At 41.9% G+C, this 26,645-nt stretch overlaps 1 protein-coding gene across 1 annotated transcript in view; it reads left to right on the forward strand.

Moving 5' to 3' along the window:
- Positions 1-362: 362 nt before the first annotated feature.
- foxo6a (forkhead box O6 a) overlaps positions 363-26,645 on the forward strand; it is a gene marked incomplete at both ends in the record, with an annotated part of 31,111 nt that continues 4,828 nt past the window's right edge. Inside the window, one exon of the mRNA XM_081388903.1 lies at positions 363-731. Within this exon, the coding sequence (XP_081245029.1) occupies positions 363-731 (369 nt within the window). The remainder of the gene's footprint in view (positions 732-26,645) is intronic.

Consider the following 26,645-nt stretch of genomic DNA (forward strand, 5'->3'; position numbering starts at 1 on the left):
TAACATTAAAATAGTCTATAGAACATAGTAAGATAAAATATGTTGGGGACTTTTCCAAACAAGCATCACGACATCCATGATGCGGTGTGTAGTTCTCAGTCCTGTCATCTGTTGCTGCTCCAGTTCTGTAATCACCGGAGGAAGAGGAGGATGAAGAGGAGGAGGATGATGATGAAGATGATGAATCTGGTCAGAGTGAGTTAAACCCGGCATGGAGACAGAAGACGAGCCGCTGTCTGAACACATCATGCATTCATTATCCTGACTTCACCATGCGTCCTCCTCCTCTCTCCTGTGCAAGGTGGACTCAGTGAACACACACACACACACACACACACACACCTGACGGGGACTCCGCACAGATGAAGATGATGAGGGTAGAGGAGGATGAAGCGCATCAGGTGGATAATATGGACTCTGGTTTGGATGAGCTGAACGCGGATCTCTCCATATTCTCCGTGGATTCGGATGATGTTCCGCACAGGAGGAGGAAGAGGAGGATGATGATGATGATGATGATGCGGGACGCCGGAGGATTTCAACGCAAAACCAACGCGTCGTCCTCGCGACGCAACGCGTGGGGAAACGCGTCGTACGCGGAGCTGATCACCCGCGCCATCGAGAGCTCGCCCGAGAAGAGGCTCACCCTGTCCCAGATCTACGACTGGATGGTCCGGTGTGTGCCTTACTTCAGCGATAAAGGAGACAGCAACAGCTCTGCGGGCTGGAAGGTACCGCGACACACACATCAGCACAACACACACACACCATACATTCGCGTTTATTGGTCGAGTTACACAAGGGTGTAAAGAAATAACTGTTAACACGTTTTCAACATTGGAAATAAAATGCAATATACAGTAACTATTCAACACACACACTCATTCACATTTATTGGTCAAGTTACACAAGGGGTAAAACAATCACAGTCAACGCTGCATCAATCAGTTTTCAACATTACAAATAAAATGCATTATAGAGTAGGCTATTCAACACACACACACACACACACACACACGACTCATTCACATACACGAGGGTGTAAAAAAAATCATTGTTCAAACGTTTTCAACATTGGAAATAAAATGCAATAGGCTATACAGTAACTATTCAACACACGCATAATATGTATTCATTCAATTCACATGTGATACTACGGATGTGCCGAGTGTGAGTAAAGGTGAAGAGGTCAAATGAAAGTGTTCTTGATCGTGAAGCCTTACAATCTTGGACCTTTATAGACAGATTCAGTCTCGTTCTGAAGCTCTGGTTATTTTATACATAGAAAAAAGAGTGCAGGCAGTAGGAAAGAAAGGATGCATGCTTATGCCTGAGGAATAGATATATCAGGCATATACATAGTGTGTTTTTACTGTAAGTGGCTGACTGAATGAGGAAGGAAATTACTCATACTTAATGTAATCATGTAGGCCTATCATTCAGCTTTCATTGTTTCCGGTGCGCTGCTCAGCGGCAGCACTGCGTTTCAGTATACCATGTTATGTTTACGGTTTGTTTGTTTGTTTACGAGTGAGTAAGTCCGGTCGGTGATTAGTAGTGGAAAGATGAAGGTTGAGAATAACGTACTCCTGATCTGGATTTTGTGGATGATCGGCGGCTATGGACTATGTTTGACAATGCAATGCCCAACTGCACAATGCAATGCAATGCCCAACTCCACGTGGAATCTCAAACACATGCGGTGTCTCAAGGGTTGCACGCCCCTACACTCGGGAGATGTTGCTGGAGTTAAATTTCAAGACAACGCAAGAGTCGATAACAGGCCACTTTAAGGATCTGTTTGAAAATGTTCCACGTGAGCTGGTGAGAACAAAACGAAAGAAACGAGGAAAAAGAGGAGGAATTCTGAGCCGACTGCGAAGGAGATTTAAACGACCACCGTTGCCGTCAATTGTCTTCAGTAATCTGCGTTCTCTGAATAACAAAATAGACATGATAAGATCACACACAAGGTACTGTAACGAATTTCGTGAAGCATCCCTGCTTTGTTTCACGGAAAGTTGGTTGAAGCCTACAATGCCTGACTCGATGTTTGAAATCCCTGATTTCACTTTAGTTCGAGCTGATAGAGATAAATCGTCAGGTAAAAATATAGGGGGAGGTATCTGTGTGTATATAAATGAGAAATGGTGTCGAAACTATTCAGTAAAATATAAGATATGTGATCCAAATGTGGAAATTCTCGGCATGACTTTAAGACCTTTCTATCTGCCTAGAGAATTTGGTTGTATCTTGGTGTTCGTGGTATATGTACCGCCCAGCGCTAAACCATCTCAGGCAGCAAGCCTGATTGCAGACTATGTTCACGAACTACAACTCAGCTACTCCGATGCCCCTGCGATTGTACTGGGTGATTTAAACCAGTGCAAATTGGAGACTTTGTTGCCGGGATTCGAACAGTATGTAAAAACTCAAGCAAGAAACAATAATATCCTCGATAAGTGCTTTGTGAATGTCAGGAATGCTTATGTGTCCAAAAGTATGCCACCAATTTTAAATTCTGACCACAATATTGTGCTTATGATTCCCGTGTATAGGACTAAACTTAAAAAAAGTAAACCAGAAAAGAAAATGATCAGAATATGGTCAAATGAAAGTGTAGAACAACTGAAAGCCTGTTTTGATTGGACAAACTGGGAAATCTTTGATGAAGGCTCATTAGACGAAAGAACTACAGTGTTAAATGATTATATAAACTTCTGTGTGGAGCTGAACATACCTACTAAAGAGATTAAAGTTTATCCAAATAACAAACCATATGTGACTAAAGATATTAAAGAAATAATAAATGTGAGGAAAGTAGCTTTTAAAGATAAAAATAGTCTGGTACTTAAACAAACGGAAAGAGAGTTAAAAATTAAATTAAAAGAAACAAAAGAAGTTCATAGGAAGTGTTTGGAGAAAGCATTTAAAATTAACAACTCTAAAAAGGTTTGGGATATTATGAAAACTATGTCTGGACTGTCGTCCTCAAATAAATCCATTGTAACTGATGATGAACTTAGATTTGGGAACGAACTAAACACCTTTTTTACACGGTTTGAACTAATAGGCAAACAAGATAAGAACAAAGAAACAACACATAGAGTTCTAGTACCATCAGATAGAATTGTTATTGAGGTTGAAGTTGTTAGGGAAATGTTTCAATCTATTAATACAAAAAAGGCTGTGGGTCCTGATGGATGTAGTGCAGGCCTCTTAAAAAATTTCGCTCAGGAACTAGCACCTGTGTGGCAACCAGTATTTCAAGCTTCAGTAGACACACATGCTGTCCCTGTGATATGGAAAACTGCGGACATAAAACCACTACCGAAGATATCATGTCCAAAAAAATACAAAGACTTTAGACCAATAGCTCTCACTTCTGTGATTGTGAAATGTCTAGAGAGACTGTTACTTCAATATTTGGTTGCAGCAGTTAAAGATAGATTTGATCCATGGCAGTTTGCCTATAAGAAAGGCTGTAGTACTGAAGATGCAGTTGCTGCTTTAGTGCATATTATCTCTAAAAATCTAGATAAACCAAGAACAATTGTGAGAACTCTGTTCTTGGACTTCTCTTCTGCATTTAACACCATACAGGTTGACAAACTGGTGTTAAAACTCATACAGCTGAGGGTGAACCCTTATCTGATTCAGTGGTATACATCATTTCTCACAGATAGAGTTCAGAGAGTCAGGGTGAATAAAACCGTGTCGTCTAAAATTATTACAAATGTCGGAGTACCGCAAGGTTGTGTTAGTTCCGCCATACTTTTTACATTATATACTGACGACTGTCGAACGGACATGTTAAATCAGTATATTTTGAAGTACTCTGATGATACTGTCCTAATATCTGTGCTGAATAGTCTCAGCCTCAGACGTCACGCCCACGGAACGTTGGCTAAACGTCTGATGCTTATGGTACACTTAACTGGAAACACTTCAGGAATGTCGAAGTCGTCATCTGATTGGTTGAATTTTATCGGATTTCCGGGGGGCGCGAGTGTCGCGTTTATTTTCGGTCTGTCGGGAAACAACGCGCAGACGTGTGATTGCGGAAGAAAAACTGGTGTGTTTACATGAGTGACAATGAGCATTTATCAAGATCAGCTAAACGTAGGATTCTCAAAAGTATACGTGCACGAACAGATCAATGACTTACTGCTTGTTTTCTTCTCCTTCTTTGATTTTCTATGCTGACTGACTTGTTGCACGCCGGTCTGTTGTTGTGGGGACATTTCCACGCCCCGAAACGTGACGCTGAACGAAACGAACTGTAATTGGTTGTTTGACATGTCGGTCAAACGGCCTTATGGGCGGGCCTTGGCCAAAGAAAGCTGCTATGAATTCCAGACCTTCAGCCGTCAGTCTGAAGGTCTGGCTACGCGAGACTAGTGCTGAATGACTTAGATAGTTCTGAGGTTCATCAACACGGTGTAAGTAAATTGATTGAGTGGTGTGAGAATAATGCTCTTATCATTAATACGAGTAAAACTGAGGAGATTGTATTTGGGTCAACGGCAGATATAGCGCCTGTCTTTATTCATAAGGAGGAAATTAGACTGGTCAAGACATATAAGTATTTGGGAGTGACCATAGATGATATGTTATCTTGGAAAGATCACATTGAGACCATATGTAAAAAGACTAAGCAGAGAATCTATTTTCTTCGCCGTCTTAGGTCTTTTGGAGTAAGATTCTTCTGCTGTTTTTTAGGTCTGTGATAATGAGTTTACTGCAATACTGCAACTCCAGTTGGTATAAAAGTCTGTCTGTCGTGTTAAAAACAAAGGTTTTTAATCAATTAAAAATCTGCTCAAAGATAGTAGGTCAGCCGCTTGAGAAGCTTTATGACTCAGCTTATCACAATAATATTCTCAGGTTGGCTGACAATATAGCTTCTAATCCCATGCATATTTTGCACAAAGAGTTTGAACTACTACCGTCAAAGCGGAGGTATAGAGTTCCCAAATTTAATAAGGTAAAGCTGAAACACTCTTTTGTGCATCAGTGTCACGGTTCATGAATCGGCTGTCTCATTACTGATGTGTGTGTGTGTGTGTTGTGTGTGTGGGTGTGGTTACTCATTGTGGTGATTATTGTTGCCAGCTGTATTCAATCCCCGTTCCCTTTATATGTGCAGTAATTCCCATCTCATGTTGTCAGATCGTTGTGGCTTCCCCGGTGTCGTGTCCTGTTCCCGTGTGTGGCTCTCATCTCCTCGTGTGGATTCCTGTCTTCGTGGATTTGCTTCGTTGTGTGTTCACGCGTCTGGATTGTTTATTGTTCCTGGTTCCTGAGCACGCCGTTTCACCGCACACCATCACCGGGTTGCCCATTGAAGTCCCTGCGTCATTCCTTCATCTTTGTGTTGTTCCCGACCTGTGTATTCTGACCTTAAATAAACATTCTTTTACTTGCTATTGTATCCGTCTCTGTACTGTTACAGAACGATCTGACCGACTATGGATACAGCAAGTACTGCCAGATTGAATGAGTTCATCACGCATAGCGTCACAAGAATGGATCAACAAGGAGAAGAGATCGCGAACACAGGTCGCGCGGTTCAGACACTCGTGACGCAGGTCGGTGTCGGACTATTCCATCTAGTTCCGCACCCTGGCTGCAGAATGCCAATGGAACGAGGAGGCGCAGTGGGACATGTTCCTGCATGGGTTGGCTGACCGCGTTCAGAAAGAGATTTACATCCTGGACCTTCCCAAGACCCTGGATGGCTTGGTGGATCTTGCGCTGAGGGTCGATGCTCGTCTTGATCGTGTGACTTCTCGTGCACAGCAGAGTCGACTCCAGCACCATCCTGAGGTTCCACGGGCCAGCGGCGGGAACGCGGTCAGCCCAGTTCCAGATCATGAACCCATGCAGGTAGGGAGAGCTCGGCTTTCCCGGGAGGAGAGGGAGAGGCGGAGATCCCAGGGACTCTGCCTTTACTGTGGCAAGGCTGGCCACTTCCTTTTTTGCTGCCCGGTAAAAGAGCAAGCCCGATAGTAAGTATGAGGCTACTATCGGGTGGGATCTCCGCCGAGAAGACCTCATCACCATCATCAACCCTCCTCCCGGTAAGACTGAAATGGGCAACCTCCACGCATCGCACTCAAGCACTGCTGGATTCGGGAGCAGAGGGTAATTTTATGGACTTCGGACTTGCACTCAAACTCCAGATCCCTATCACTCCCCTTTCCCACAAAATCTCCGTCAACGCACTCAATGAACAAGAACTTCCTGAAATCTCCCACACTACTGAACTACTTAAACTTATTACTTCTGGCAATCACACCGAGAACATTTCCTTTTTACTCATGGATTCACCACTAGCACCAGTGGTTTTAGGGCACCCGTGGCTCACTCAACACAACCCCCATATCAACTGGCACAATAATTCTGTTTCCTCTTGGAGTAACCATTGTCATGGGTCATGTTTGGTGTCTGCCTGTTCGTCTGTGTCTGGTTCTGTGTTTCAGAGTGAGGCAGCGGATTTGTCTAACGTGCCTGCGGAGTACCTCGACCTGAAGGAGGTGTTCAGTAAGTCTCGTGCTGCTTCTCTTCCTCCGCATCGTTCCTATGACTGTGCGATAGATCTACTGCCAGGTAAATCTCCGCCTAAAGGCAAACTCTACTCTCTTTCTGTTCCCGAGAGGGAGGCCATGAAGAAATATATTTCTGATTCTTTAGCCTCTGGGTTCATCCAGCCTTCCTCTTCTCCTGCGGGGGCGGGGTTCTTTTTCGTTGGGAAGAAGGATGGCTCTCTGCGACCTTGTATTGATTACCGTGAGCTGAACAACATCACGGTAAAGAATTCTTATCCTTTGCCGTTGATGTCTTCGGCTTTCGAGAGGTTGCAGGGAGCATCCATTTTCACGAAACTGGACTTGCGTAATGCATATCATTTGGTTCGCATCAGGAAGGGGGATGAATGGAAAACCGCTTTTAATACCCCTAGGGGGCACTTTGAATACTTGGTTATGCCCTTCGGGCTTTCCAACTCCCCAGCGGTTTTCCAAGCACTCGTCAATGATGTGTTGAGAGACATGGTCGATCAGTTCATATATGTTTACCTGGATGACATATTGATTTTTTCTTCGTCTCTCCAGGAACACGTTCAACACGTCAGACGAGTGCTCCAGAGACTGTTAGAGAATGGGCTTTTTGTCAAGGCGGAGAAATGCGCGTTTCATGCACAGTCTGTTCCTTTTCTAGGGTACATCATCTCTTCTGAGGGAGTGCGCATGGATCCTGACAAGATTAAGGCTGTGGTAGATTGGCCAAAGCCAGATTCCCGTAAGGCCCTACAGCGGTTTCTGGGGTTCGCCAATTTTTATCGGCGTTTCATTCGCAATTACAGCCAACTAGTCGCACCTCTGACTGCCTTGACCTCCCCCCGAACGACGTTCAGGTGGTCGAACACTGCCGAAGCAGTGTTCGTCAAACTCAAAGGTCGTTTTGTTTCGGCCCCCATTCTCATCACCCCTGATCCCACACGTCAGTTCGTGGTGGAGGTCGACGCGTCAGAGGTGGGAGTAGGAGCAGTGCTTTCTCAACGCGCTTCCTCAGACGACAAGATGCATCCCTGCGCGTTTTATTCTCATCGACTATCGCCTGCCGAACGCAATTATGACATTGGTAACAGAGAGTTGTTGGCAGTCAAGTTAGCGTTGGAGGAGTGGCGTCATTGGTTAGAGGGGTCAGGGGTCCCCTTTATCGTTTGGACCGATCACAAGAACCTTGAATATATTAGATCTGCTAAAAGACTCAACTCCAGGCAGGCTCGGTGGGCACTTTTTTTCGGACGTTTTGACTTTGTTCTCTCGTACCGCCCGGGTTCCAAGAACATCAAACCCGACTCTTTATCTCGTATTTTTGATCCTTCCGAACGCCCGGTGACTCCCGAGTGTATTTTACCTGAGAAAGTAGTTATCTCCACACTCGTATGGGAGGTCGAGTCGAAGGTCAAGACGGCCTTAGAAGGGGTAACGCCTCCGCCCGGCTGCCCACCGAATCGTTTGTTTGTTCCGGAGGGGTTACGGTCCGACGTTATTCGGTGGGGTCATTGCTCCAACGTGGCTTGTCATCCAGGAGTGACTCGCACCAGTTTTTTAGTTAAGCAACGATTCTGGTGGCCATTAATGGCTCGCGACGTTCACGATTTTGTTTTGGCTTGTTCTATCTGTGCCACTGGTAAGACATCCAACCGACCTCCGGATGGGTTACTTCGACCGCTGTCTGTCCCTTCGAGACCCTGGTCCCACATCGCACTAGATTTTGTTACCGCCCTCCCGCCCTCCAAGGGCATGACGGTTGTTTTAACCGTAGTGGACCGGTTCTCGAAGGCGGCACATTTCATCCCCTTGCCCAAATTACCTTCAGCCAAGGAGACAGCGGTCACGGTCATTGATCATGTCTTTCGGTTACATGGCCTCCCGACGGACGTGGTCTCTGACAGGGGTTCCCAATTTGTGTCCAAATTCTGGAAGGAGTTCTGTAAATTATTGGGGGCTACGGTCAGTTTGTCTTCAGGTTATCATCCCCAGACCAATGGCCAGTCTGAGCGGGCCAACCAGGATCTGGAGAGAACGTTGCGATGTTTGGTAACCAAGAATCCTTCGTCCTGGAGCCAACAACTTTCTATGGTGGAGTACGCCCATAACTCGTTACCAGTGTCATCTACGGGCCTCTCTCCGTTTAAGTGTAGTTTAGGTTACCAGCCACCAATTTTTCCGAGTCTGGAATCCGAAGTCGCGGTCCCCTCTGCTCACGCCTTCGTCCAGAGGTGTCGCCGCACTTGGACTAGAGCCCGTGAGACTCTTCTCCAAGCGGGGGGGCGCATGAAGGCCAAGGCCGATCGCCACCGGTCAAAGCCTCCCGTATACGTCGTGGGTCAAAAAGTGTGGCTTTCTACCAGAAATATTCCTCTCCGCTCCGTTTCTAACAAGTTAGCTCCCAAATTTATCGGCCCGTTTCCTGTCACCAAGATTATTAGTCCGGTGACAGTCCGACTCAAACTTCCTCCAGCGTACTGGAGAATTCACCCCGCCTTTCATGTGTCTAGAATTAAGCCTGTGTTTTATTCTCACATTAATCCGCCAGTCCCAGTTCCCCCCCCGCCGCGACTCGTAGATGGGGAGCTTACTTATTCGGTACGTCGTATTCTGGACTCGAGACGGAGGGGACGCGGATTTCAGTACTTGGTGGACTGGGAGGGTTACGGTCCGGAGGAGAGAAGTTGGGTACCTGCTAGAGACATCCTGGATCACTCCCTTATCGATGATTACAATCGACAGGTAGGGTTATCGGGGAACGCCAGGAGGCGTTCCTAAGGGAGGGGGTACTGTCACGGTTCATGAATCGGCTGTCTCATTACTGATGTGTGTGTGTGTGTGTTGTGTGTGTGGGTGTGGTTACTCATTGTGGTGATTATTGTTGCCAGCTGTATTCAATCCCCGTTCCCTTTATATGTGCAGTAATTCCCATCTCATGTTGTCAGATCGTTGTGGCTTCCCCGGTGTCGTGTCCTGTTCCCGTGTGTGGCTCTCATCTCCTCGTGTGGATTCCTGTCTTCGTGGATTTGCTTCGTTGTGTGTTCACGCGTCTGGATTGTTTATTGTTCCTGGTTCCTGAGCACGCCGTTTCACCGCACACCATCACCGGGTTGCCCATTGAAGTCCATGCGTCATTCCTTCATCTTTGTGTTGTTCCCGACCTGTGTATTCTGACCTTAAATAAACATTCTTTTACTTGCGATTGTATCCGTCTCTGTACTGTTACAATCAGGCAATCCTAGCGCTGAACAAACAAACCTAATCAGAGATCAAGAGTATTGGGATGGTGGGGTTGTTGGATAAGTGTTGTATTGAATGTATAATCGTGTGGTTTGAGCGAATGTCAATGTTGAATGTATGTTAAATGTTGTGGTAAACATGGATACTGTCATGTAAGAAAAATTTCAGACTTCAGTCTGACAATAAAGTATTAAGTAAGTAAGTTATCAAACATTCCAAAGGTTCAGTGCGCTGCTGTCAGTCTGATTCATTCTCTTGATTCATTGTCTTGATTCATTCCCAGCTCTTGATTCATTCTCTTGATTCATTATCAGCTCTTGATTCATTCTCTTGATTCATTCCCAGCTCTTGATTCATTCTCTTGATTCATTCTCAGCTCTTGATTCATTCTCTTGATTCATTCCCAGCTCTTGATTCATTCCCAGCTCTTGATTCATTCTCTTGATTTATTCTCAGCTCTTGAGTCATTCTCTTGATTCATTCTCTTGATTTATTCCCAGCTCTTGATTCATTATCTTGATTCATTCTCAGATTCATTCTCTTGATTCATTCCCATCTCTTGATTCATTCTCTTGATTTATTCCCAGTTCTTGATTCATTGTCTTGCTTCATTCCCAGCTTTTGATTCATTCTCTTGATTCATTCCCAACTCTTGATTAGGGATGTTAACCGATGACCGTTTGACCGATGGTTGACCGTATCAACGTTAACCGATCAAAGTTGTCGGTAGTCGGTTAAAAAAATAAAAAAGTGATCTCTAAATTAGGCTATTATAGACAGTGGACTAAACGCTAGGCTACTACAGTTCGCCATCTCATTCCAAGATCTTTTTGTGTGAAGTGAACAAATCCCTCACACTCAATTTTGTAAGTTGCAACTTGTGTGATACAGTGCTTAAATACAGTAGTAGCACATCATCTATGATGTATCACCTGAAAACGCGACACCCACAAGCCTCTTCGTCTTCGGAGCTGTCATTTTCTTAAATGAGCCGCGGCAATGTTTCAAATGAGCTTCTAACGCTAGACAAACGCCTTTATTTTCAACGCGATCACCTTGTACTCTCTTGATTCATTCCCAACTCTTGATTCATTCTCTTGATTCATTCCCAACTCTTGATTCATTCTCTTGATTCATTCCCTTCTCTTGATTCATTCCCAGCTCTTGATTCATTCTCTTGATTCATTCCCAGCTCTTGATTCATTCTCTTGATTCATTCCCATCTCCTTCTTTGTAATTTCCTTCACTGCAGATTTGAACCTCACACTTGAACTTTATGAATGCACAGTTTTACTGTACACATGTCAGACTTCAGCAACAAAAACATTTATTCCCTTCACTGAGTTGTGAATCATCTCTCCTGTTATCTCCGATTGTTCTGTGATTTCAGCTCTTAGTTCAGCAGTCAGTCACAGCTCGATATATCATTCAGTAATAAATAACCCCTGAATAGTTGACTAATAGGACAGATACAGGTGTTTTCTGCACACACAGTACCTTTCAGGTCCGATCGACTTCATTTCTGTAGGAAATGTAGTTTAATGGTCTTTTGCCAGTATACTTCAAGCAGTTTGTTGAGTTACAGATGCCAATCTGAATGCTCAACTATGGTACTTAATAGTATTTGTAGCACTTTGCCAATGTTCCATTCAACACACTTGAGTGGCGTACTGTTGCCATGGTTACCGCCTCAGACACACACAACTCTGTTCACAAGTTTCTATTTTTAGAAATCGAATCTATGCGGTAAGTTAAAAACCTTGAAACATCCGTCCAACCATCCATTATCCAAACCTGCTAGCAGTCAGGGAAACACTCTTATCCTTTTATAATTTATAATTAGATGTAAAAAGAATAATCATCTTTAAAACTTTAGTTTTCACTTATTTTAAAGGGTTAAGGAAGTTAGACCAGAGTCCCAAACCACACAGACCACAGAACCACAGATCTTACACAGATGTTACACAGATCTTACACAGATCTTTCACAGATCTTACAGATCTTACACAGATGTTACAAATCTTACACAGATCTTACACAGATGGTACACAGATCTTACAGATGTTACACATATCTTACACAGATGTTACAGATCTTACACATATCTTACACAGATCTTACAGATGTTACAGATCTTACACATATCTTACACTGATCTTACAGATGTTACAGATCTTACACATATCTTACACAGATCTTACAGATGTTACAGATCTTACACAGATGGTACACAGATGTTACACAGATGTTACACAGATCTTACAGATGTTACAGATCTTACACAGATGTTACACAGATCTTACACAGATCTTACAGATGTTACAGATCTTACACAGATGTTACACAGATCTTACAGATGTTACAGATCTTACACATATCTTACACAGATCTTACACAGATGTTACAGATGTGACACAGATCTTACACAGATGTTACAGATCTTACACAGATGATACACAGATGTTACACCTATATTACACAGGTGTTACAGATCTTACACAGATGGTACACAGATGTTACACCTATATTACACAGATGTTACAGATCTTACACAGATGGTACACAGATGTTACACAGATCTTACACAGATCTTACAGATGTTACAGATCTTACAAATATCTTACACTGATCTTACAGATGTTACAGATCTTACACATATCTTACACAGATCTTACAGATGTTACAGATCTTACACATATCTTACACTGATCTTACAGATGTTACAGATCTTACACATATCTTACACAGATCTTACAGATGTTACAGATCTTACACAGATGGTACACAGATGTTACACAGATGTTACACAGATCTTACAGATGTTACAGATCTTACACAGATGTTACAGATCTTACACATATCTTACACAGATCTTACACAGATGTTACAGATCTTACACAGATGTTACAGATGTGACACAGATCTTACACAGATGTTACAGATCTTACACAGATGATACACAGATGTTACACCTATATTACACAGATGTTACAGATCTTACACAGATCTTACACAGATCTTACACAGATGTTACAGATCTTACACAGATGTTACAAATCTTACACAGATGTTACACAGATCTTACACAGATATTACACAGATTTTACACAGATGTTACAAAGACGCATCATATAGTCATCAGGTTATGAACCGTAAAGAGTGTATCGTGCGACATCCATCCTTGTGCTCATTCACTCCGTCTCAAGTCAAGATTTCAGCTGTAGAACGTGTGTGTATGTGTGTGTGTGTGTGTGTGTGTGTGTGTGTGTGTGTGTGTGTGTGTGTGTGTGTGTGTGTGTGTGTGTGTGTGTGTGTGTGTGTGTGTGTGTGTTGGGTCAGCAGGCCATCAGTCAGACTGTAATGTGAAGTGACTGGAGTGTTATTTATAACATGTCTTTAAGGTCTATAATGATGCAAAGAGTCAGTGAGAGAGAGAGATGAAAGAAAGAGAGTAAACCGATTCACACTTACAAACACAGTATTTACGCAAAGTTACTTTTAAAAGTAATGTTATTGCGTTGCGTTACTCCCCCAAAAAAAGTCCCTAATTGAGTTACTTAGTTACTTTTTAATGGAAAGTAAAGATTTACTTTTTCTCATTTCTAATATTCTGAGTTTGCATTTCAGTATTTTTATTCATTTTGAGGAATACTGAATCTGTTTTTGGGTCAGTGAGAGAAAATGCTCACATTCAGTCTAGATCTACCATCACCATCACACACACACACACACACACACACACACACACACACACACACACACAAAGTCACTTGAGTTACTTCTCTGAAAAAGAAACTCAGATATTTTGTAGTAAATTTAAAAGTATTGCATTACTTGAGGTAATCTGATTACATAACTTACTGTACGTTACTTGTATTAACACTGGTTGTAACATTTGTTGTCTAATATTTATTTGAGATATTTGTGCGTCATAAGAGACCAGTAATGAAGCATGTGTGTAGAAAACTGAAACAAAGAGTCTGATGAACATCACGACATTAGAGATAAACTTCTGCTGAGAAAGACGGAGTCAGTAACAGTGCAAAAGATGAAAAATGAAGGAAAACTGTTGTATGTGGAGGAGGTTTGCTGTTTTTCTGTACAATAAGAGACTCAAACAGAAGATCATTCAGATCAACACAAGGTCACGGCTTCAGCTCCCTGCAGAAGTGTGAAGAGATCAAATGTGTGCCTTTGGATAAAAGCATCTGACAAAAGCACAATCTGAGATTCGTGCACTTCAAGAGCTTCAAGTTCTCTGCGTCGTCCTTTGATGATATTTATCAACGACGTCACATACAGTATGAGCTGTTATTGCTCTATACCGGTCGATGTTTCTGAAAGAAAGTCTCTTCTGCTCACCAAGAATGCATTCATTAGATCAAAGATACATTTTAATCAGCCATAAGAGACATTTATTATTGTTATTGAAAAAAATTAATTATTCCAAACTTAATTCCAAAAGCTAAATCTATTACATATCTCTTTTACTAATTTAAATGCATATTTTATTTATCCTCGTCTCACACCTTCTTAAACTGTGAAAATTCATTATAACAATATTAATTATTACTGTCGTACAAAGAGTAAAATAATCACAAACCCTGTCCTGTTGTGGTCAAATGATTTATATGATTGTGGTTTTGCAGTTGTGGCATTATTTTCATGTCAACAAACAACTTTGCCCATAATAAAAAAATATATATTTTACTTGTTTTCCAAAAAGACAGCAGGTTTCATGATTGATATAAAACATGAGACGTGTGATGAAGGACAGTAAAGAAACAACAAGGTTAATGTCACTTCTACAGCAACAGAATATGTTTACTGTTAATATTGTTATATTAAACAGCCTTGCGCTGAGAGCTGAATAACGTACGTATGATTTCTATTGCACTTGGAAGATGAATTCAAGAATTCAAGAGCAATTCAACAATAAGCTACATTAGAGCATGTTTAGGGTCTCGTCTCGTGACATCACGTCCTGTTTAGGGTCTCGTCTCGTGACATCACGTCCTGTTTTGGGTCACGTCTCGTAACATCACGTCCTGTTTTGGGTCACGTCTCGTGACATCACGTCCTGTTTAGGGTCTCGTCTCGTGACATCACGTCCTGTTTAGGGTCTCGTCTCGTGACATCACGTCCTGTTTTGGATCACGTCTCGTGACATCACGTCCTGTTTTGGGTCACGTCTCGTGACATCACGTCCTGTTTAGGGTCTCGTCTCGTCACATCACGTCCTGTTTAGGGTCTCGTCTCGTGACATCACGTCCTGTTTTGGGTCTCGTCTCGTGACATCACGTCCTGTTTAGAGTCTCGTCTCGAGACATCACGTCCTGTTTTGGGTCTCGTCTCGTGACATCACGTCCTGTTTTGGATCTCGTCTCGTGACATCACGTCCTGTTTAGGGTCTGCTCTCGTGACATCACGTCCTGTTTAGGGTCTCGTCTCGTGACATCACGTCCTGTTTTGGGTCTCGTCTCGGACATCACGTCCTGTTTAGGGTCTCGTCTTGTGACATCACGTCCTGTTTAGGGTCTCGTCTCGTGACATCACGTCCTGTTTTGGGTCTCATCTCGTGACATCACGTCCTGTTTAGGATCTCGTCTCGTGACATCACGTCCTGTTTAGGGTCACATCTCATGACATCACGTCCTGTTTAGGGTCACATCTCGTGACATCACGTCCTGTTTAGGGTCACATCTCGTGACATCACGTCCTGTTTTGGGTCTCGTCTCGTGACATCACGTCCTGTTTAGGATCTCGTCTCGTGACATCACGTCCTGTTTAGGGTCTCGTCTCATGACATCACGTCCTGTTTAGGGTCTCGTCTCGTGACATCACGTCCTGTTTTGGGTCTCGTCTCGTGACATCACGTCCTGTTTAGGGTCTCGTCTCATGACATCACGTCCTGTTTAGGGTCTCGTCTCGTGACATCACGTCCTGTTTTGGGTCTCGTCTCGTGACATCATGTCCTGTTTAGAGTCTCGTGACATCACGTCCTGTTTAGGGTCTCGTCTCGTGACATCATGTCCTGTTTAGAGTCTCGTGACATCACGTCCTGTTTTGGGTCTCGTCTCGTGACATCATGTCCTGTTTAGAGTTTCGTGACATCACGTCCTGTTTAGGGTCTCGTCTCGTGACATCACGTCCTGTTTAGGGTCTCGTCTCGTGACATCACGTCCTGTTTTGGGTCTCGTCTCGTGACATCATGTCCTGTTTAGAGTCTCGTGACATCACGTCCTGTTTAGGATTGATTTAGATGTCTTTGGCCCGTGTTCTGTTGATATTCGAGTGGAACCGCACCAGAGTTCATCTGGAAGTGGATTGAGAGCATCTGTTCTGGGTCTCGATCCACTTGTTTGCTCCAGATGCAGCGTCACACTTATTCACATGAGCCGCACTAACAGAGCAATCGCACCAGAGTTCGCTTATATCCAACCAAACATGCACTTATTTTTAAAAACATCTTCTAATGTGTTCCCCAAAATACACTGGAAGAAATGCACACGTTTGGATTGACATGAGGTGTGAGTCCCTTTAAGACTCAAGCTCTGGCACTGTCTGCACATGAGTGAGTGTTGGCCCTGTTATCCTCTATGGGAATCATGCAGGATTAGACATAGACGTGAGATTAAAATCTCTGTGGCTTTCAGGAGCAATTGCAAATCAACAAGGCAACATCTAAAGTCAATCAGCCAAGCAGTGAATAAACCAAGCACTCAATATGAAGCACAAACACCCAGAGCCACCGAAGGAGACCCGAGCAGTTCTTCAGGAGTATTTGAGGTTCACACGGCTGAGATGTGGCCATCCTGAGCCCGTCTGTGTTCGCTTGAGGAAAGTACAGTAGGTCAGTCTGAACGCTGGATGTTTGCTATTCCATCCATGTAAACTCTGAGCTCGCATGCTCTTCATCTCTGCAACTCTTCCCTCCATCTTTCATCTGTCCTCCTAAAGGATTACTTCACTTCAGAATTACAATTTCCTGATAATTCACTCTCTCCCACGTCATCCAATATGTTCATGTGTTTCTTTCTTCACTAGAAAAGAAACGAAGGTTTTTGAGGAAAACACTCCAGGATGTTTCTCCATATAGTGTCTTCAATGGGGTCCAACGGGTCGAAGGTCCAGATGTGAGTTTCAGTGCAGCTTCAAAGTCTCGACACGATCCAGCCGATGAATAAGAGTCTTATCTAGACAAACCAGCGGACATTTTATAACAAAATAAACATTATATACCTTTAATCACAAATAAAAACTTTTCGACTGAAGAAAGAAAGACTGAACATCTTTAGATGACGTGCGGCAGAGTAAATCACAGGTAATTTGAATTCTGAAGTGAACTACTCCTTTAATCTGTCTTATTCCAGAACTTCTGCTGTTCTTGTTTGATCCGCACATTCAAGGTTCTGTTTTTTTGTTTGTTGGTGGATTCAGTCTAAAATGAACTGTGATCACGCTTCAAAAAGTCATAAAATCCACCTTTATCCTCGCTCGAGTCTCCTCCTTTCGAGTCCGTCGGTTCGTGTCTGAAGTGAGCGTCTCGTTGCTGTTTTACTGTGGCTGTCAACCTGCATTAAAGGTCAGAGTTTGTGGCCACAGGGGTTTTTTTCTTTCTTTGTGTGTGACAAGAGAAAGAGAGATGGAAAAAAGATATGGAAAGGACTCCAGGAAACATGTGAATCCCAAACTACCTTACACTAGATGCAATTTTCTGACCAGTGAACGTGACATTCAGAATGACACACTTGCTCAAGGTACGTAACGACACTCTTTTATCCTGCACAGCCAAATGTGCTCTTGTTTCATATTCAAACATTGTTTGAGAAGCCCTCCAAAGATGCTACTTCATAATTTGGTGATTAATCTGTCTGAGTATAGATAACAATTAAAAAAACGAAGAGATAAATAAATAAAATACAACCTTTTGGTGTATATCTGAGTGAAACGCTTCTGGAACAAGAACAAATGTGGGCGGGGCTTGATTGTGTCTGTGGGGAATTGATTGGCTGGTTGGATGGTTGTGATTTGCTATTGGCTGATCTCATGTGAGTGACAGGTTGCCCCGCCCACATCATCAGAGAAGAGATGTCAACAGAATTATAAGACAGAAGTTTGCAAGTTTTGCCTGGAAAACGTTTCTCAAAGACTTTCATCTTTTGTTGTAGGTCATGCTATTGATTTCAGATGTACTTTCCCTCATGCATCATGAATAACACGGTAAAGAAGTGTGTTTTGGTTGATCAGAAGGTTCTAGGCTGTGTGTAGCAGACTTTACTGTATGTGATTGTCAAAAGTCTGGCTTATTGGACACAAACTACAGCCATTATTTCTCCGTCTGGCCAAACCGTTCTTGTTGCTTATTCAACCGTGATGAGAATCCTGGGCCGAGAACGGTTTGTAATTGTGGCGTACCAAAAGCTCAAGTGGAAATATAACTGGAACTATCCTTACCGTTAGAAGCGTTCAGCCTGACAGTGGAAAAGTGGCTTAAGAATAGTTCATTACACAATTTAAATTAAAGAGACCATATTGTGACCTTCTTCAAAGTCTTGATGTAGTTTTCAGGCTCTACTAGAACAGGTTTTCCTGCTTGAATGTTAATTATTTCCCTCATATTCTCCATTGTTGCGGCTCCTCTCTTCCCAGTCTGTCAGTAACGCTCTGTTTACTTCCTGTCTCTATGAAGCCCCTCCTTCTGAAAAGCACACTGTGCTCTGATTGGTCGGCTGGAGCAGTGTGTTGTGATTGGTCAAGCGCTTCGAGTGTGTTTGGGAAGTGTCCCGCCCCTTAACCGGCAGTTTAACACACTACAAACTAACTCAACCAGGCCCCGCCCCTTTATTCTGCGCATTAATTATTATAATGAGGAATATTGTGACGTGTTCGTTCCCGGAAGAAACTCAAGACTACAGTGGAGGCGTTTCAGGAGTTCAGGAACACTGACACTGATATAGAGAAGAACTGGAGCTTCTTCATGATCACACAGCAACACTACACACTAAACACAGATGGAAACAGCAGAAAAGCTGCTGTTTAAAGTATAATAATGTGGGTAATTATTGGTTTTGCTAATGACCGTTAATGATACGACGCCTCGTGTTTGTCTTGAATAGAGCTTTGAATCGTGGGTTCAAAATCTCACCGTTCCTCTCGACCACCATTTTTGGATTCTCTTTTGGAACATTAGGAGTACAATATAAAATAGAGAATGTTTTTAATTGTAGCCAATGTGAGTACGATTTTTAATACTATTATTATTTATTTACTTTTGGCAGTGTGTAACTGGTGATTTCAGACAGCTCTTGTGCTGTAGATGTTAGTGTGTGTGTGTGTGTGTGTGTTTTACTCCATTAAAGGTCTCGACCTCCACCATCTTTCGAACACACACCGGCAGACATGCGTCAGACATTCACGCTGATCTTCGAGAGCTTTTAGCGCAGACACTGGACTCAGCAGCCTGAGCTGAAGTGCACATTAATATTTCAGCGTCTCGAGTCCAGGGTCTCAGAGATGAATGCTTCTCGTTTGTTTCTCTTCTCCATGTCTGAAAGCATCTGTCAGTCCTCTCTCTACTCCCCCTTCTGCACTCAGTTACTATCCGACTCCAACTCAAAGCCACTTAATTGTGGGCTTTTTTGTGTTTCGGGAAGAAGGTGAGTCGGATGGACGTCAAAAAGAAAAATAATCTTGTTTTCAATTTAAATTAAGATTATTTTTCTTACCCCATTGGCAGATAATTATGCTTGTTTTAAGCAAAAACTCACAAAAAAATAAAAAATAAAAAAGTTTATTTTACTTATCTAGTAAATGCTTCTTGTTTCAAGAATTTTTAGATATTTTGGACTGGAAGCCAGACAAAAATACTAAGTAAAAAAAGCATTTTTTACAGTGTATAACCTTCACAAGAGTTCTCCACTACAGACATCACAGCAACACTTTTGGTTCCAGTTGTCACTCATAACCCATAGGTTTATTTGTGCAGTGTTGTGGAGTATCTAATATGTGTATTCAAAATATGAGTCTGGTTGTCACGGACTGTCTTTTTATTTTTCGTTTTCATGGAATTTTTCTCAGTGACCTGTTTTTCTTTGGTCCAGTTTCCCGCTCTTCGTTTGTTACCATGGTTTTTGATTAATAGTTGTCACCTGTTCGTCATTGAGTTCATTCACCCGGTGCATTGAGGGTATGTTTACACGGCAACGATAAAACGGAGACGTTTTTCCGGATCCGCAAAAATGTATAAATACACAGCAATAATGCACGTAGGTGGTTTTCAATTAATATATCTTTGTAAGACTGCCGACTCTATAGAACAGTGGAAAGAAAAGCTAACTTTACCGCGCTCCGAGAGCCCAATAGTGGTCGGGAGCATTTCTGTTGTGTTGTGGCTTGAAGAAATGCGCGGTTGGCGGTTACAGCCGCGGATTCCGCGGATAAACCGCGGATTGGGCGGATGACGTGACGAAAAATAATAATTTAATTAAATTCGGACGGGTGGCGGGCGGTTGAACCAATCAAATGAACCAATCAAATGAAAAATATATGTATACATTCAGCGGATGGCGGGCGGGTGCGGTTTTGAAAAATGGTCAAAAACGTGGTGCGGATGGATGGCGGACGGATGATGAGTTTTGTGATGCGGTTGCGGATGAAATAATAGCCCATCCGCGCATCTCTAGTGGCTTGATTTTGTTGTGTTGTGGCTTGATTTCGTTGTGTTGTGAACTTATGTTTGCTCTTTAAGTTTCGTTGTGTTGTGCACCACTGGGCCACCGTAGGGAACGTTCCTATGATGCCTTAAAATACTTTACGATCACTTTATTTTTAGGTAAATGGCTCAGTAATACTGTTTGTATAAATGTGCTTGTAACACATTTTGAGCGCAAGTTCTTAACCCAATTATGATTAATGAGCCAACAGTGCATGTGGTCATGGAAACCTGTTCTCCTTTACCAGAGTAAAGTCAGCTGGATTTTACCCCATCTAAGTCCGGCATATAAAGACATTAACCTGTGCTCAAGGAAAGCATCTTTACTGCGGATCGAAGCCAGACCAGTGTTCTTATCTTGAGCAGCAGAAGTAGAAGCAGTTCAGTCAAAATTTTCCCACTGCATGTTGAACACTCCGGTTTTTAATGCTTCATAATCAACAGAACAACTGGAATACTCCGAGTCGGATCCATCAATGGTTGTCCTGACGTTAATGAAGTCTTGTGTTCTTGCATTGCAGGGTCATTGGTTTGCATGTAAACCAGGGCAATGGGTTAGTTCAATAAACTGATTTCATTAGCATTATTACTCAAGTCAAGTCAAGTCAAGCAACCTGTATCCTTTGCTTTCTCCCATCATGCATGAGTAAATCCCACCGAAACTCACCCACTTCCATAGGGATGGGAGGGAAAAGGCTGCTATGGCAACAAGAACCCCCTTTCCCATGGGTCTCCTTAGCAACTGTGCCCGGTGTGCCAGTCTTGCACGTGTGTGTGTGTGTGTGTGTGTGTGTGTGTGTGTGTGTGTGTGTGTGTGTGTGTGTGTGTGTGTGTGTGTGTGTGTCTGTTATTAAAGCATGACTGGGGCACGTCATATAGTCTGAACGTTGGCTTGAGTGTCTGAGCTTTATTTATTTATGGGGATGCTGACCTTGAAATGCGAGCTGGCAATGTCCAAATTCATATGAGAAATGTACACATGCAGTTTTTAACAGACACAATAAACAGCATACTTACAAGATCTGAAATCTAAAAACTTTTATGAAGGCTATATACAGCGTTAGAGATGCATGAACCTTCTGATGACTATTCAGAACTGAAGATTTTCAAGGTTACAATGTTCCGCACTCAGACACAAATCTGAGTCAAATTTGTGCTAAAAACACACTGTATACAGTAGTGGTCAAACGTGATGTCCGGCCCAGGAAAACTGCAGTCGATTGTTTTATTTCTGATAATAAAGCAAAGAAACATGACAAATAGTGCAAATGATGTCCAGACTTGCATACAAAGAAAAGATGAACACATGCAAAACAAGAGAGAAGCAAGCAAATATTAATAACTGATTGTGTTGTAGTCAACGTTTGCTTTTTCCTGTCAGCTTTTTGTTTTTATGTGCATTTTTTGCCTAGTAAAGTAAACCTGTAGCTGTAGTTTGACTTTATTTGCCTAAAAAAATTGTCAGATAAATACCTTAACCAAGTTTAGTGTTTTGTTCGTCCCTCATATTTAAAATATATAAAATATTATCCTCATATTTTGATGGTTTAATGAACTTGTAGGGTCATTATCTTTGGGACGTCACCTACAAATGTTATTGAGATCATGTCAGCATTCATATATACAACATCCAAGGGCTTTTGGACTGACATGCAGTTTCACAATGAGGATTCTGTGTTTTCAGTGCTACACACCTCACATGTTTGGTTTGATTGAAATAAAGAGTGAATTCAGATTAGAGATTGACTCTGACCTTGGCATTGAAGGAAATGAGAGTCGTGTTTCTGTGAATGAGAAGCTGTTGCTGGTGTCCTTCTGTAAAGCGGAGGAGGTTTCCCACTGACGTGATTATTGTGTTTTGATCCGGGTTTGTGTGGACTGGGGATCCCAGGAGTCAAACTGGCACAGGATTCGGGATTTTCCGATCTCCTGTCTGCTTCTCAGATGCTCAGCTAATTTGGAGACGCTATTTATATCTCCCTAACCCGCACACACACACACAGCTCCTGCGGGAAACACAGCCAGCCAATTAACACTGCCAAGAATCACCCACCATTCTCCCAGTTCTCTCCCACGTCTGCTCATATTATTATGGCTCCATGCCATTCAGAAAAAGGTTTTATGTGGCTCCTTTGTGTGCATTTGGTCTTGACCACAATTGTTTTTAAAGTCTAAAACTTTTTATAGCCCTATTATAATGCTATATCTCAATATTCTCAGACACTGGGGCTATAACCTTTTAAAGGTGCTAATATTCACCTTTTAGGGGTAAATTAGGTACAAAGGGGGAGGGGGAGGGGAAACACCGCTCTACAGTAATTTGAAAGTGATTGCAGTACCAGTTTTGGCCACAATCTTACATACGGTTCCTTTAAAGTCCCCGTGAACCGGAAGTTGCAAACGACTTTTCTCCAGTGTTATGACGTATTTCCAAGTGAAACGGAATATTGAACAGAGGGCAGGGTTTTACTCTAGCGCTCCTCCTCTCCATCGATTTGAGGGGAGTGGTTAAGCGTTTTCAACCCAAGCCGTCAAACCTACGTCATCAGAAAAAGACGCCATTCCAGACCGGAAGTAACTTTTCAGATTTTGATTAAAGATTACCATGGTAAAAAAAAAAAAAAATTTATATTTACTTGCACGGATTAAATTGTTCACCACAAGACTAGTAATATGCGCTAACAAAGCAATTGTTATTATTTCACGGGGACTTTAAGACTCAATTGGAAATGCAGCTCAAATTCTTGAAAAGTTTGAAAAGACAAATAATGATTTATTTATTATTTATTTATTTATCATTCTATATTCTCATATAACTATTTAAAAGATCTACGTCATGCTAATCATGCTTTTTTTTCCTTTTCCTTTTTTTTTTACCTTTTTTGGTCAGTATTATTTACGGCTGTGTTGACACTTGGCATGTTTGGTTGGATTAAAGCAAACTCTTGTACGATTGCTCTGTTAGTGCGGTTAATGTGAAAGCCGTCCTTTACATTTCCACACCCCTAAACATGACACTGAACAAAACAAACTGTGATTGGTTGCTTTACAGGCCAGTCAAATGGCCAATGAAAGCTGCGATGGAGTCCAGACCTTCTGCCGTCAGCTAGAATTTTATTGCAAAACTTTTTGCCTCAAGTTTTCCCCAAACCCTCAAAAGCCCAGACGTGAAAAGTAGACCATGCCCTTCAGGTGGATCACCTGCTCAACGGATAGCTGAAAAAATTTGGGTAATTTTTGTGTTACCCAGCTCCTGGGTCAGATATAACAACCCAGGGGTTGAGTTATTTATGATTGGCTTTTTGCGACCTCTTCAGGAGAGAGCAGTGCAGCTCCGTCAAAATAGTGCATGTCTTTGGTAAAATACAGGTTTGTGTTCATTTTATTTGATCTATAAATTTGTTATTGTGCTGTATCGTTTAATAGTATGCAAAGCAACATACAGGGGTGCGATGCAAGTCATGTAAACGAGTGTCACGTCGATCTTTTCAATCTAAACAGAAGCTAGTATTATAGTAAAAATTAATCAACTATACTGGGTTAAATAAACAACCCAATTTGCTGGGTAAAATTAACCCAACTTGTTCTGTCCTATATTTACCCAGCCCTTGGGTTGAAAACAACCCAAATTTAACCCAGTGTTTTTTAAGGTGTAATTTCTACAAGAAGTAATGACAGCACTGTTGAGTCAGATGGGTTTCTGGACTGGTTTAGAGGACTGGGATCATCACTATGGGTGTGGTTGAAGCAGACAGATGGGTGGCAAATGGTGTCCGGATGGCACAGGGTCTCGTGACATCGTCCTCACTATGGCAATCTACTTAACACAGTGAGAAAGGAGGAAATCCAGAGAGGCCAGCTTTTTCAATGGCAACCCAATCTCATTCCCACATAAACCCTCCTATGTTTGATTGGGTTTGGATCTAAACACTCTTGCAGACTCATTCACTAGCACAGCTGTCAATCATGACGTCACACCCCGTTTTATAAACAATAGCATCAAATAACTAACTGACACAAAACTTATTGGAAAAACAAACACTTGAACAGACATTAGCATAATGAAAACTACCTAAAATGACGATATCATCTCTGGAAAAAAAAAATTTGAAGTGTAATTGGGTTTTTTAGGTTTGTCTTGCATCCCATTTGATTACATGGAGAGGGCGGGGTTTATGGCTTATACTGCAGCCAGCCACCAGGGGGCGATTGAAATGCGTTGGCTTCACTTTTACTGCTTACATGTCTTGCTCAGGGGTTCAGCTCATGTTTTTTCCAGGCAACAAACCTTAATCAAAGAGGGAGTAAAGCAACTTACCATGTGTCTTGAGTTCATTAAAGAAAATACTTACTTGCTGTTATTGACACAGTCTCAACGGAGCACTGAATCCAGGATTCACCAGGGAAAACCAGTCTACCTACACTTGCAAAGATTATATGTTCGTGTAAGATCTGTAAACAGCTTTTAATATTGTTTATGTGTCTATGTGGTGGTTTTAATCTGCTTTAAGACACATCATGTGTAAGTTCATAAGTCGACACCATTGCTGAGTATTTCCTCCTTAAAACTGCAGTGAACCAAAGACAGTCTCAAAAACACGCTTTGAAATCACTGGCGTTTCTGACGTCACAAACTACCTTGTAACCAATCAGGGGTGCGTTTCCCGTACAACTATATAGCTCGCTGCTTAACTACCATAGTACGATGCTTCGTTGGAGAAATCAACTAGCTAGTCATGACTGTTTCCCGAAACCGTATGTCGCAAAGTATCGTTCAACCATGTTGGTTTATGACGTCTCGCACGTGGTGGACTAATAACTTATCTTAATTAATCTGTTTTGAGATCGAATTAATGCTAGATTTTGTCATATAAGTTACAGACATGGCATCTGAAGACCATTTCTAATTTTTCTTAGTTATTTTGCTTTATTACCAGATAGGGCTGCAACAAATGATTATTTTGATAATCGATTAATCTAACGATTATTAGAACGATTAATCGACTATTCATCGATTATTTCGCCGACTAATCAGTATGTTTGGAACAATTATTCAGCCTTTTCAATTAGTTAAAACACTGAGTTATCCATATTCTAACTATAATATAAAAAAGAAAATCACTTCAGCTTTTAAAATGGTTGTTTTAATAAACTTTGAGCAACTAAAGGTCATTCTCTTTAAGTTTTCAGATTTCTGTCCAACTCAAATCACACACAAATGCTCTCTAAGCATTGTTTAAATATTCTGTTCTCTTTCAATAGAAAAAAATAAACAAAAAAAATTATCAGCTGCATTACAGACACACTTAAACTGCAAACAATTATTATAAGAATTTTTTTTTTTTAAATTGATATGACAATTGAGCTGAGCTAACAGAGACATTCTCATTCACCTTTTAATTTACAGTATAAAAAATTAACTGACATGATATTCTTCATAACATCTCCTTTTGTAAGTCTTCATGGATATGTAACAAAATACAGGCAATGGATAATACTGTAACGTTACCTAATAGAGCTACAATAATAAAAACAGCCCCGACTCCTTAGCTCGATCAAGCTTTATTCTATGCAAAAATAAATCATCACATTACTGTAATTATATTATTATTGTTAATATTATTGCTATTATTAGTAGTATTGCATTCTCTAAAAAGAGATTTACTGCTAGTTATTTAGCTCCAGCTTGAAGAACATTCACCTCTCACCGGCTCGTCTCGTGCCGGGTTTTTCCTCTTTAAGTGTTTTAACATGCATGTTGTGCTCCCGTGAAAAGCAAGTTCCGCCTTGCATGTATTGCACACGACAGCATTCTTGGTTTGCAGTTTTGTGAAACTTTACACACCTTGCTAGTTCGGATTCGTTTGCACTCCGTCATAATTTGCGCTGTGTTTTCTTCTACCGCAATAGCATTTGTAACGGGTGCATTACACTATAGCGCTACAGCGCCGTAGCGGTCAAATTGCGATATTGCAGGCCCTTACATTAGGTCACGTGGGATCAAACGACTACTCGACAACAAAGATATTTGTCGACAATTTTTTATTGTCGACGTTGTCAACAATGTCGACTAATCGTTTCAGCCCTATTACCAGACTCAATATTTGTCTCGTTCTTACATAGTAGAGCAC

Source organism: Scardinius erythrophthalmus, assembly GCF_964197995.2.
Source record: "Scardinius erythrophthalmus genome assembly, chromosome: 16".
NCBI classification, from domain to species: domain Eukaryota; kingdom Metazoa; phylum Chordata; class Actinopteri; order Cypriniformes; family Leuciscidae; genus Scardinius; species Scardinius erythrophthalmus.